General features: G+C 41.1%; 1 protein-coding gene across 1 annotated transcript in view; it reads right to left on the reverse strand.

Moving 5' to 3' along the window:
* The window catches only part of CNTNAP5 (contactin associated protein family member 5), an 883,495-nt gene that overhangs the window by 151,908 nt on the left and 717,480 nt on the right, over window positions 1-14,107 (reverse strand). The window contains exons 16-17 of the mRNA XM_059704743.1: window positions 13,868-14,038; window positions 8,848-9,066 (exon numbers count right to left, since the gene is read on the reverse strand). Of these exons, the coding sequence (XP_059560726.1) occupies window positions 8,848-9,066; window positions 13,868-14,038 (390 nt within the window). The remainder of the gene's footprint in view (window positions 1-8,847; window positions 9,067-13,867; window positions 14,039-14,107) is intronic.

Here is a 14,107-nt window from a genome sequence, read left to right on the forward strand (position 1 = left end):
GTTTCAGAGACAACCACAGTGGTCATTGTAAATTACTTATCAACTGAGTAAATTCAAATATATGTAATGTTTTGTTACTATTTGAAATCCAGGATTCTATTAGCCTAAACCTCTAATATCAGAAATATGTCATTTGAGAAACAAAAAGTCAAAAAATTAAAGCTTAATTCCATCACCAGATATTTATTTTGTGTTGAGAATTCTGGAAGGTCCCAGAGAAGACATATGTCTGGCATTAAAGAACCTAAATTCTATTCGAAATGCAATGCTTTGGGCTCAAATCCATGCACAGAGGTAGTTGGAGGGCACTCAGGTCTTCCAGGTCTACACAGAGTGCTGCTGGAGAGGAGAAGGTGTGTTGGAGGACAAAGCCTGGCTGCCATTTATTTTCTGTGCAAGTCATCTCTACTTCTGAGCCTCATTTATTTCTAGTCCCTCATATTGAAACCTCATTAAATCTTGGTCTAACAAATGACCAGATAAAAATATATTCCCACTAAGGTGGGTACAGATATGAATTCCAAATGTGGGAATATACATGTTCAACAAGAAACAAAGCTGGGTATGTTAAAGAAATGAATATGTAATGTAAAATTTTCTGGCATCAGTTAGCCTGGCAGGGTGGACAAGCAAATAATTGGAAATGGGGATGGTGGTGATATAAGGTAGAAGCAGGGAGAATTCTTCCCTGAACCACACGAGGTGATCAGACATGAAAATATATGTATGTCAGTAACTATCTGCACCTAAAGACAGAATATTCCTAAAGGATTTATCTAGTCTCTTATCCTGAAGGAATGATAAAACCCCATTGTATTTTCAGTTCTGGTAAGTGATACCCACGTTGGCCAGGAGGTCAAACCCAAATTGCATTCTCCTGTCTGTCTCAATTTTAGTGAGTAAATCTCCTTTAACCACAAGATAAATCAATTGTAAATACAGCAGATCATAGAGGAAAGAATATTCATTCTTTCTTTCCTGGAGATTGTGTAAAATAAAGAGGACAGGACTTTGGTAGTCCAATGTTTTGTTCTATTTTCCCTCATTTTGTAGTCACTCTCTGTGATGGATTTAAATAATTCTTAATATGTCTTGTTAGTGGTATTTTTCTTTAGTGGAGGTGGAGAATGCAGGATCTATTGCCCACCCCATTTTTTTTTTGCGTGTGACTAGGTCGACAAGTTTATAAATGGAAAAGGTAGCTGTGGGGTTTTTCTGGCAGACAAGCACCCCTTGAAGCTGAGACATAGAGAGCATGGTGAGAATGAGCCTAGACAAGGGGATTAGCTCAATCCCACATGCTGACAAAACACAATGACACAAAGGACTATGAACTAAATGGCAAATGAACTAAATTTCAGTTTTTACCTGACTGATTTTTATTCTCTACTAGAGGCCCTGTGCATGAAATTCGTGCACAGGAGGCGGGGGTCCCACAGCCTGGCCTGCACTCTTTTTAATCTGGGATCCCTCAGGACTGCTGGCTCCTAACCACTCACTTGCCTGCCAGCCTGATCCCTCTAACTGCTCTCCCCTGCTGGCCTGATCCCCCTAACTGCTCTCCCCTGATGGCCTGATCCCCCTAACTGCTCTCCCCTGATGGTCTGGTCTGATCCTCTTAACTGCTTTCCCCTGCCTGCCTGATTGCCTCTAACCGCCTCTGCCTCAGCTCTGCCACCATGGCTTTGTCTGGAAGGACATCTGGAAGGTCGTCTGGAAGATGTTCAGTCTAATTAGCATATTACCTTTTTATTAGTATAGATGCCACCTTGCCTAAAAATGCAGGTTGTTAGCAGGTTTTCCTATCATGGAAGGGGAGCCCGCAGTAGCATCCTGGGTCCTGACCAGGGCTTATGCACTCATGTTTTATCTCAGCAGATGAGATTCCTAGAAGACTCTTGGATATACCTTGAACATTTCTATCGATTTTGCCAAATCATACTCCAAAAATGTTGAACCACTTTAAACTCCCACCAGCAACCATGCAGGTGCCCTCTGTCCTACTTTGATGCCGGTACCATTGATTTCCCCCTAGAAGCTTCCCTCCCCTCAGCCGGGACTGCTTGGCACTTTAGCCAACCTCACTGTTCAGCCCAGGACTTGATTTCCCAAGATAGAATTATGGAGGAGGAAAAATAGTTTTCCTCTACCCTTCTGAGTTCTTAGCAGAGACCCTTGTAATGAAATACAGATTATCAAGAGAAAAACAAAAGTTCATTATCATGTGTACCTTGTGTGCATGTGGGAGATCCCAGGGAAAAATGAATAACTTCCCAAAGTGGCTTAGAATCCAGATTTAAATACCTTCTTCTTAGGGAAAGGGGACGGGATATGTAGGCCCCTTAGAGGAGAGTACATGATTTTTAGGAAAGATGAATGGGGGTGGGGGAGATAGTTTGTAACAAAGTTTGGGTGTGATGTCAACTTCTAGTCTCCTGTCCTGTGACAGGAGTCAGTCTTCACTGGCTGATGGCACTTTTCCCATCAAGGGAACCTTTTGCAGGGTCCGATTTTAGGCAGATCAGGAGACTTCAGTGAAAGCCTCTCCTTGCATTTGCTGTTTTTCAAGCATCTACAGCTCAAGATCATCAATATAACAACATGGCATATGTTGGGGTGGCCTGTTCTCTGACGTTCAGAATAAACCCAATAAAAGCTTGTTTCCTCTCTTAGATGATTTGCCAAAGTAACATTATTCCCTGGAGACAGTATTCTAACCAGACCTTCCTGGGAGTGGTCAAAACATACCCTGTGCTTGTAGAAAGGTGTGGGCCATATCACTAAATAAATCAGGGTCAGTTTCTTCATCTTGTGGAAAGGGAGATAAAGTTTTGATAGTTTATGACCCTTTCCACAGGTATCCTGTGGGTTTGTGTCTCCACTGCGGCCCCAGCAGCCCCAGCACCTCTGCTGCCACGGGGTTTGGGGCTGCTGGGTGCCGGGCCCCACTGTGGGCTTGTGTCTCTGCCCCTCCGGCCCCAGAGGCCCCAGCATCACTGCGGGCGTGGGGCTTGGGGCTGCTGGGTGCTGAGCCCCCTGTTCCTCTGGCCCCTGTGGCAGTAGCAACGAAGCAGAACCCAGAGATCCTCCATGGGCAGGGTGGGGCAGAATGCCTGCATCCCGGCTCAGCCGCTGCCATATTTGTTGCAGAGTGACAGTCAATTTGCATATTCCCTCCTTATTTGCTGTGGGCGCCACCATCTTTGTCACAGAGTTATGATCAATTTGCATATTTGCTCTTTATTAGATAGGATGAGGGAAGAAAAACTAGAGTTTAGACTCCTTTATTCTTTATGGAGAAGTAATAGAGAGGTTGGCAAATGTAGGCTTATGGGTTTTCATATGGAAAATAATACAAAAATTAATAAATAATAATAGAAGAAGAAACCCTGTGTTTCACGTCCTTACACCTATAATCCTACTTTTTCCCACCCTTGAATGTAGACTCAGTATAAAATAATTTTGAAAAGGTGTTCCCTACCCACACACCCAGGCCCTGTCAGGTTGTCAGCACCCTTCACTTCTGACATTACCTACTATGTGTACAGTTGTGCTGGAGGTATGACTCTCTGTGAAACGGGAATACTGTGCAGAAATACTCTCTCACAGCCCTTCTCTCCCATCCAGCCCAGTGGATCTGCTCTCCCAGGTTCCTCTGAGCTCATCTGCTTCTTTCCACACCAATAGCATACTCCACTTGAATTCCAGCAACAAGTGTCTAACTGTTATTCCCAGTCTCAACCCTGACTCTTTCGATCCACTTGCCATTTTGCAATAGGATAGAACAGTGATAGTGAACCTATGACACGCGTGTCAGAGGTGACATGCAAACTCATTTTTTTGGTTGATTTTTCTTTGTTAAATAGCATTTAAATATATAAAATAAATATCGAAAATATAAATCTTTGTTTTACTGCGGTAGCAGATATCAAACAATTTCTATATGTGACCTGGCACCAGAGTTAAGTTAGGGTTTTTCAAAATGCTGACATGCCGAGCTCAAAAGGTTTGCCATCACTGGGATAGAACAACCACATATAAAAATTTCATTCTGCCAGTACTCTTTGATACCCTTCAGAGAGTAGTTATTGCAGAAAATCAAACTCAAATCCTTAGCACAGCACAGCTGATATACCATGAAAGATCTAGTCTCCACTTATCTCTCCATCTTCCTGCTGTGACTTCAGGGCAGCAGGCATCTGAACTGCTTGCTAATGGCTCCCCAGTGCTCCATGGTCTGTCTTGACTTTAGAACTCCTCATGTACTTTGAATTTATGTTGTGTGGCATCTTCCCCCATGCACTCCATGGCTCCCCTCCTTCATCCCGACCATCCCAAAAACACACACCTACACTCATATACATGCATTCCTTAGTTCACATACTTCTTCCCCACTCTACTTATTTTAATTTTCCCATTTTCTAAAAACAAAACTATTTTAAAAATTTTAGGAGATCTGTTGACAATGAACTTGATTTCCTGCACACCAAGACTCAGGTGCACTAAGAGAGGGCATCCCCACCATGGTCACTTCCATCATTCACAAGGCCTTCCTGGACCTTGCACTCATTTTATTTTTCACATGCTCCTGTATACTTTTATCTTTACTTGGCTGCATCTTGTATAGAGTTTTCACAAGGTTGAAAGTAAAAGAACAACAAAAATGTAGCATTATCCTTAACGCTACTGAAAATCATTTAATTGAGGGTCATATTTAATCAGCAAGATGTTTGAGAATCAGAAAAATGCCTGTAATTATAAAGACAATCAAACACATTTGCTGTCTGCTAGAAACTTTGTAATGAACTCATCAAATACTCACTGTGGAAAAATATATTATCTATATTATTCACATTTACATAATTGAGAAAACTTAATGTCAAAGACATTGCTTTGGCCAGAGTCAAGATGAAAACAGATTTAACATAGCATAGCCAGGAATCAGACTGAGACTTTTTAATCTTCAAAGCCTATATACCTTCACATCCTTAAAATCCTAAATTGAACTATTTGATTAGACAATTTGGGTCAGCACTGCATCTAAGTGATTTTTCCCTTCCTTCCCCTGGTATCTTCCATGGTTTCTTCTATCAAGTAATGTGCACATGTGTATTTATCCTCTTGCTTTCATATTACTCTTCCTGACAACTTACTCCATCAGATGGCCTCACTAGAAGCACTTTTGTATGAAACTCCTCAGTTGACTCTTGGTATTAAGAGTGTTCATTGTGATGCTTCTTCCTTGGACTAAGTATGGATAAACTCTTAGGAACATGACCTTTATCATTTCAGCCTCTTAGAAAACCTCCATGTGGCATCTGGGCAAAGGCTCACTGCTTCCAGAGACACAGCTCAATCCCGGGCCCTCCTGAGTGCAGGTACAGGCACCTCCATTTCTCTTGTGTGCCCTCACCACATTTGACATGATTCACCTGAAAACAGGAATTTTAATTCGCTGCCACTGGGGAAGCAAGAGTAGCATTTTGGGATCTCTGCAATTTTATGATTTATCAAGTCAGTATAGAATTTTCCCCAGGAGTTATATGCTGGAGTAGCTTTAGTTTGTTTGGCACAAATAAAAAGCGAAGCCAAAAAGGGGGGAAAAGTTTCCATGAAAGACCAAAAAAGTAAGAAGGAAGTAAAGCCACACAAAAATGAGACTCGCAGGCCAACACCTTTACGAAATGCCAACTCTCTGATTTCAGCACATCTGGAACAAGGGGATGTCAGATTTGTGGAGAATGAGACTTATCCTTGCTGCTGCATACACACGGCACACGGATAAAGATGCCATTCCTCATAGGTGCGTGGTAATAGCAGATCCTCAAATGGCAAAAAATCAGTTCCCAGCCTCTTCTTTCTCATTCTGCGGGTAAGGACAGTGAGCATACCCAGGCTATTGTCTTCCTACCAACACCCCATGGCCTGTCGGCCGTTCATCTGGATCCATACCCAGATCTCCTGGCTTCACTGTTTGCGTGGTGCCTGTTCTTGGCTTCTCCTGCCTCATTCTCACAGAGACTGGCACGTTAGCAGGAAACAGCGAGCTGATAGTAAGACCTCCGTGAGTGCTAAAGATGGAAGTCCAGGCTTGCAGCAGACATTTCAGAGGCCACCTGTTATAAAGTTTCTCCTACTCTGTGAAAGTAAGGTGACCAGCAAAACCGCATGGTTGTAAATGTAACCTTCATGGAGATAAAAGCCTGGACTGAAAATATTACTTATGGGAATCCAGCATGTATTGACTAATGTAGCAACACTCCAGCTTGTCACATTCCCAGAGGGGAGTCCTATATTATAAATTCAGCCCATCTCTCCTGCCCAGGAAGCACCCATGAGCAAGCAGTGGGACCAGCGATGCAATGCTGAACCACGCTCTGCTTTGACTGAAAAATAGTTCAATGGCTAAAGGTAACTGGTCAGACACAACCAAATTAATACTTAAGTACTGTCACACTCAATCTATCCCAGAAAAGGAGTACACACTAATGCTATCTTTTTCTGCCTAATACATAACAATATCCAGTGTCTCTACATTTCTAAATGATAGGGAATGTGATTCTTCATTTTGGCTGCTATAACTAAGCAGAGCATGCTTTTTATCTGTTTGTTTTATTTTAGCTTTTGCTCTTTTTATGAACCAGTCAATTATAAAAGTAGAAATATTACAACTTCAGCATTTTCAGCCTCCTGATATTTCTAAATGCATGTATCACTGAACACGAAACAATAAAATTCAAACCAACACACTAAAATGGCCTTCAACAGCACTTTTCTTCAAGTGCATGAAGACAAATTCAATAAAGCTGAGTAACATTTGAGATGGAATGTATTGGAGAGAAACACAGAAGCAGGTGCTCTCACCACAGCTGGCCTTGGCTCCACCTCAAGCCCGATATCTCCTCCAGACCTACCCCCTCCAGCTCACTGTCTCTGTGAGCAATTTAGTCAGAACATCAGGAGCAAAACCTGCCATGACGCATGGCCGCCTCCTTTTCCCTGTTGGCTTGCAGAAAGTTATCACATATTCAGGACATATGATAATTTCATAGCTCCATGAAATTTTCATGAAAGCATCAAAAATTATTCCATCTTTATATGCACATTTTAGCCTGAAAGATTCATACATACTGCCTGAAGATAAATTAAACTTTGGCATGAATATAATTTATGAAAATTGGAAACTACTTGAATTTATTTCAAAAAGAAACACATTAAATTTTGATGACTAACAGACTTCTTCAGAAAAATAAAATGTGATGTTTAAATAGAATTAAAACATCCATATAAATTTTATAAATGTTTTAATAGTAAATTATATCATTTAAGTAGGTTATTAATTAAGTAAATGCTTTATAAACATATAATTTTAATCACTTATATCTAAGCTTCTGTCAGAAATGAAAAACATGACAGATGAAGAATGATTCCTGTTGAGAAAATAAAACATTACATATTTTGTTACTTTTCTTTCACCTTATGTGCTTTTAGTGACTGCTTCCCTCAGAGTTAAAAGTTGTACAGACCCAAATTTAAAGGAAACAAATAAAAACATCCATTGATTGCTGATGGGATCTTGTTGCTAACAAGAAGGTGATGTACTGTGAGAGTTGTTTAAATAAGAAAAATGAAAGAAAATGAAATCCTATATAGTGGCCACATTTGGAATCTATTTATATAATTGTTCTAAACATCTAAACTTCACGTTTTATGGAAGATCAGCTTCTTGGCTTTGATAATATTATAATATCCCCAACATTTACAGCTCTATTTTGTACTTAAAGCTTTATGTGACCAGCTAAACATTCTTATAAAAAGTCATTTCTAAATTATAGCTGTAAGTCTGTCCTGACCTTTCCTACCTGCACTAATGTAGCTAAAATTTCTCTTTCACTTTCCTTCATTCTCTCTCTTCCTTTCTATCTCTCTCTCCCCTGCCTTTCTCTCTCTCTCTCTCTCTCTCTCTCTCTCTCTCTCTCTCTCTCTCTCTTTCTCTCAACACAACTGTGTGCTCTGAAAGTAGTGTCATTACACAACTTGCCTGCCAATCTCCACCATCCAACAAGGTCCTGACATATTTTATGTGCTCAGCGACTGAAATGAATGAATGAATGAATGAATGAATGAATGAATGAATGAATGAGTCAGTGAATAATGTCTGAGCCTTTCCAGCCCTGTGACCAGCAGTGGCAGCCAGTTCTGATGAACCACTTGTCTGAACCCTGATTCTGAGTCTCATGGAGGGAATGAGCAGCAGAGTCATTTGCTGGAGACCAGGACTGCTTTTCTGTGCAAGAGTAAGGCAGCCACCCAAGGATGCGATTTCAGGAGGATCAACGAAGCCCCTCGTTTAAAAACTAGCACTTTCTTCCCCATATCACTAATAACGGAAATCCATTTCAGAGGGTCAGTATATTTCATTACACTGTTAGTGATAATTCTTAGGAATTAGGTATCTGCCGAAAGGGGGAGTGTGGCCCACTGACTTGGAGCCAGCACCACTAAGAGATAAGTAGCTGATCTGTTCTTTTGCTAAGGGCATAATATAATCATACATGAAAAATAATAGGGGCCCCTGGATAGCTGAAGGTCATATCTGCAAGGAGAAAAGGTACAAAAAGAGTCTGAGATCACCTTAAAATTTGCTATGGGGTGGCATAATCTTTTATTGCTGTGGCTAATGAAGCAAGCAAGAAAGAATTTGTATAATAAAATTTACCATTATAAATGTTTTATGACACATTTTAATCATTTCTCAGGTCCAAATGAAAGCAGTTTCCCTGGGCCTGGTCACAGGGTGGTTTTGTAGGGCTTCTAGCAGGAAGGGCGCCTTAAGATTTCCCCTACCTACAAACAGCTGGCTGTTCAGCTGCAGCCGGAAGTGGCCTTCCTCCGAAGTCTCCCTGCTCATCCTCGGGAGGCCGTCCACCTGCAGCGAGGTCACCTTGAGGTTCCTCTCGGCCCGCACGTAGTGCCACTGGTTGTCATTCAGAGGAGAAGGAGACTGGACTACGAGCTCTACGGGGCCGTTCCCAACATCAATTGCAAAAGTGATCTCAGAAGGAGCTGAAACCAGAAAGGGAGACAGATAGAAATGAAGGGAGCTGTCAGTGTGTTCAGGGCACAATAATGTCATGAATGAGCAGCATACAGGATCGTATGTCGATAGCCAGCTAAAGAGGACTTCACTGAAACCTTGCACTATCAAAATTACCATCAGCCGTAATATCTACCAAACATGAAGCATCAAGCTCTCATGTTGGCCCAGTTGGTCCTGATTGTGAGAATTCAGGTAATAGCACAGGGACCTGGGACACCAATGTTAATCTGATAAACATGCATTTGTGCCAAGGTTCTGGGTTTCCTGTGTCTATTCTGGCTCCGACTCTGTTCTCCCAGAATTCCATCAATGCTGGGTTAGCTAGGCAGCTCTGTTCCTGCAAGGAGAAGACCCACCCCCTGGAATATCTAGTGCTCCTCCCATGTTATGTTATTAATACATGTGATATGAGCATTCACCCTATTACTAGGATGAGAGAGAGAGAGAGAGAGAGAGAGAGAGAGAGAGAGAAACCAGAAAGTTGAAGTGTCTTGTCCAAGAAGACATAATTGCAAGTGCTGGTGCTTGGGATAACACAGGCACCCCCCGCCCCCCCACCCCAACTCTGAGCCCTTCCCTGACTCTGCCCTTCTGTATCAATCTGCATTCAAGTCAGGGTATGAAGATGATGGTGGTGCTGGGTGGCAGCAATGGTGATAAATCCATGAAGAGAGAGACAGGAGGAGAAGTACACACAGCACAGTTGGAATAGTGAGCTCTTCCAGGCTCTGCACTAAGCAGTGACCATAGACTCCATCATTTCATCTTCAAGGTAACCTTTTAAGAAAGGCATCATTTTTATTTCCTTTTTATAGGTTAAAAAAATCAGTGTGAATAATTTTCTCTAAGTTTCCCAAATAGCAAGTAGAATCTGACTCCAAAAGTAGAATCAATCACCATATTTTTCTCAATTGAGTGTATGCTGTTACATTTTCTACTAGTGCCCCAGTGCACGGATTCATGCACATTGAAAGGAAATTAATTAGAAGGTGGGCGGCTGGGTGGGACTGGGCGAGGTGGGCTGGACATACCCTGGAGCCAACCTCCTGTGGTCCCTCCCAGCCGGCTGCTCCTGAGGTGGCACCATGGCTCGAAGGGCGTCTATGGAGTGAGCAGAGTCCCTCTGGCAGGTGAGGTCCCTCAGCCTGGCCTGTGGGGATCAGACCAAAACCAGCTCTCCGACATCCCCTGAGGGGTCTTGGATTGTGAGAGGAAGGTTCTCAGGTGACAGACCCCAGAATCAGGCTCCCTCCTCTCTGGTTCTAGGATGTATCACCCTAGAATCGCTGCTGCCAAGCCACAGCAACTCAGCAGCTCCTGAATTGAGCATCTGGCCCCTGATGGTCAGTGCATGTCACAGCTACCAGTTGGAGCATCTGCCCCCTGGTGGTCATTACATGTCATAGTTACCAGTCGGACAGTTGGATGGTCACTTAGACTTTTATATATATAGATTATTACATAAAAATTTTCTGAATCTGAAGGAAGTGGAGAGGTAAATAATACACTGAGGCTGAGAAGACAGCCCCTTTCCATAGCTGGAATCATCCCTTCTTTCCCAGCACCCTGAGATGGCCCCTCTCCTTTAGCTCTAAAACAGAACATGGGTATTTATTTCACAAAGTCATCAACTGCAAGACCTGAATTATCAAAGGTCAAATGCCACCCTGGAACTCTCACTCCTTAGCTTTAAACCCCAACAGAAAGCCAGTCCTGGTGTAAGAAACCCCAATCTGCAAAATTTCATGTAACTGAGAACTTGAATTGTTTTGCATTTGGCAAATGTGAGCCCTTAACTAGAGGGAAGTAATACATTAAAGGCCTTTGAGTAAAATTTGAGAGTAGACTCCAGAGCCACCATGACCTGAGGCGTTTTATATCTTGTGCAGGCTCAGTGTTCTCATTTGTAAAATAGGAATAAAAACAGTACCTAATTGTCAAGTTGTTTATAACTTAATCCTCATGGATTTTACATTTTCATCAAATGTAATATTACTTGCATTTAAAACATTTTTGTATAACCCCAAAGTCAAAATACAGCACCAGAAAGTACAAATTGGACATTGCAACATAATTAACACCAAATCATCACTCATTAGCCTGTGATGATAAGCCATGACATTAGCTGCTCCTGGAATGAATCAAGTGGCCTTGGGGCCTAATTTTTATTAAATTTATGTTGTGGTTATTATATTCACATTATGAAATGGTTGGCACTCAACTCCATGTTTTCAATTCCAGGCCGTTAGGTACCAGGGATCTTACTTTACACTAAAGACAGGAGTTTCCTCCCAGTGATAGTCTCAGTTGTTGTAGTGAAAGGAGGTCAAAACTGCCAATAAAAGAATCCCTTCCCTTGTACGCCTCACGCCTCATGTGCACTTGCAGAGGGAACACTCAGCCGCAGGGGATTTGCAGGAGAAGCACACAGACACAGACGCTACCCCCTCTGGCCAGGGCCCTTTGCCTTCTTCCTGGAGCTCTTAAATTCCAGGTTTCCGTGATAAGACATTACTTGTGCTTTCAAGGGAATATGATGAGGTCACATTATTGCAATATGGTCAATTGCCTCAATCAAGCTACAGAACACATCCATTTAGATGCAGATAAATGAGCCTCATAATAACATGCACGAGTCTCCATGGTTATGGGTACAATATGGGCAAGACCAAGTGAGCAGTCCACCTACGCATGAGAAATAAAGGGGTACCCTGAGTCCAGCAAATCGGAAAACTAGCCCACACAGCTGAAAGTAGATCTGTTTTTCATCATTGCCATACACCAGTGATTCTAAACATAAATGATAACACAGTTTTCTAACAACAACAACAAAAAATTTTGTTTAAGTTCTATCCAGTGCTAATGTTAGTATTATTTTTAATCATGTGCATGTAAACCTCAAAGAGCACGTTTTATTACTTACTATTTAAAAATATTATGTGCAAAAGGGAAATTAATACAGAGCATGCCAGATCCACTGGTGACTCCTGAACATGCAGACTCAAATACACAGGGTGAAGCAAAGGTAGGTTTACAGTTGTCCATATGAAAAATAATACAATAGTCCTATATAATAAAAGGCTAGTATGCAAATTGACTAAACAGCAGAACAACCTGTTGCTATGATGTGCATTGACCACCAGGGGGCAAACACTCAACACAGGAGCTGCCCTCTGGTGGTCAATGCACTCCCACAGGGGGAGCGCTGCTCAGCCAGAAGCTGGGCTCACAGCTGGCGAGCACAGTGGCGGTGTAGGAGTCAGACATCCCCTGAGGGCTTCTGGACTGCAAGAAAGTGCAGGCCGGGCTGAGGGAACCCCCATCCACTCCACAAATTTCATGCACCAGGCTTCTAATTAATAAATAATAACACAAGAATAAACTGTTCCACATTCTCACAACTGTAAACCTTCTTTTGTTACACCCTGTATGTATTTATTTTTAAGGGTAAGAACTCAAGTTCTGAGTTTTCACTTTTATAATTACTGTGCTAATATTGTTTAACTCAAATCTTTTGAAACACATATGTAGTATCACAGAGGTTGCAGACACAAACTGCACACAGAGAGAGCTCAAGCAGTTCCAAATCCCCAGCAACTCTTAGATTTTTACCAAATAGAATAACAATCTTTGATGAATTTTCTGATAAAAATATTTTAGTAGATTATTTTATTTATTGCAGAGATATTTGAAGTTATTAGATTTAATTCTGAAAAAATTACATGGGAAGTACTGCAATTTTTAAAATGTATTATAAAATGGAATTTTTATGAATCTGTGCCAACCTTATCCTTATGTCTAAAACAGTCCCTCACATTTATCCTTTTATTAAATACCCATGTGAAAAACAATTAATTCAAAATTTATAAAGAGTACCTTTTTGATAAATCTGAGAGAAAATAGGTAGATACACCTGATTATAGTTTTTTAAAATATTTTTTATGAAGTCATTAATAAATTTGTAGAATTAAGGTCTAAGGAACAGAAATTTTAATGTTATTATTGTTACTAGACAAACCAATAAGTAGGTATGATCTTTCCTTTTTTATAAAAAGTAATTAATGTAAGTGGAAAGTATTTATCTATTATACTGTCTTTTTCTGTACTGCATTATTTTATTGGCAAGATTACATATTAAATTTTCATAATAGAACATCTTGCCATCTGAATTCTATTATTTTTCATTTAACTTTATAATTATTTCTAAATATAACTTGTATATAGGAGATAGGATGTTAAAAATGATATGTATTGTCATCAAATGCACTAGATACACCCAAGTTCATGGTGCAATGGGAGAGGAACAATGGGGATCTCACGGGGTAGTGACACAATCCTAGTGGTGGAACATAAGTGAGGAAATTACTTTCAGAGCAAAAGTACAACAAAAAAAGTGGGCCCCAGTTATGAATGGAAGGCATAATAACAACCCTTTAGCTTTCCATGGAAACTGTCATGAACACATCTGTGGTTTGGAAGCTTAAGTCATAGGTAAGAAATACCCATGGATCAGATCAAGAACGCTGCCATAGGTAGCCATGAACATTTGGGTGATGCAGTAACGTGGTGAGAGAATGACTGATTAAATACTGATAGGTAATAATAATGCAAAAAGCCTTAGAAGGAACTAGAAATTGTCACTGCTCATTTTACAGATGTCCAGTGAGATTAATTTTGTGATACAAACAGGCACTCAGTGGCAAAGGTAAGACTGAAGTTTCTCCTGCTGACCAATTACATTAGTAATTCATAAAGGAGGGAACTTACAGCTTATTTCAAGGCGGATGAAGTCTGTAATGCCAAGGTTTTCTAGGAAAACTCCAGAGAGAGCCGTGGTTTTAAAATAGAAGGAAATGTCAGCACTGAATTCCGCATGGAAGGTAGGAAAGTGGAGGTAGGAGGCTTCTGTATTAAAGGAGACTGCGTTCCAGAAGTGTCCTGCAAGTAAGAAAAGCCTTGAGCATGGTTGACTGTTCCGAAATGGGGTACAGAGAGCTGGGCAAGTGT

Source organism: Myotis daubentonii, chromosome 7 (genome assembly GCF_963259705.1).
Source record: "Myotis daubentonii chromosome 7, mMyoDau2.1, whole genome shotgun sequence".
In the NCBI taxonomy this organism is placed as follows: Eukaryota; Metazoa; Chordata; class Mammalia; order Chiroptera; family Vespertilionidae; genus Myotis; species Myotis daubentonii.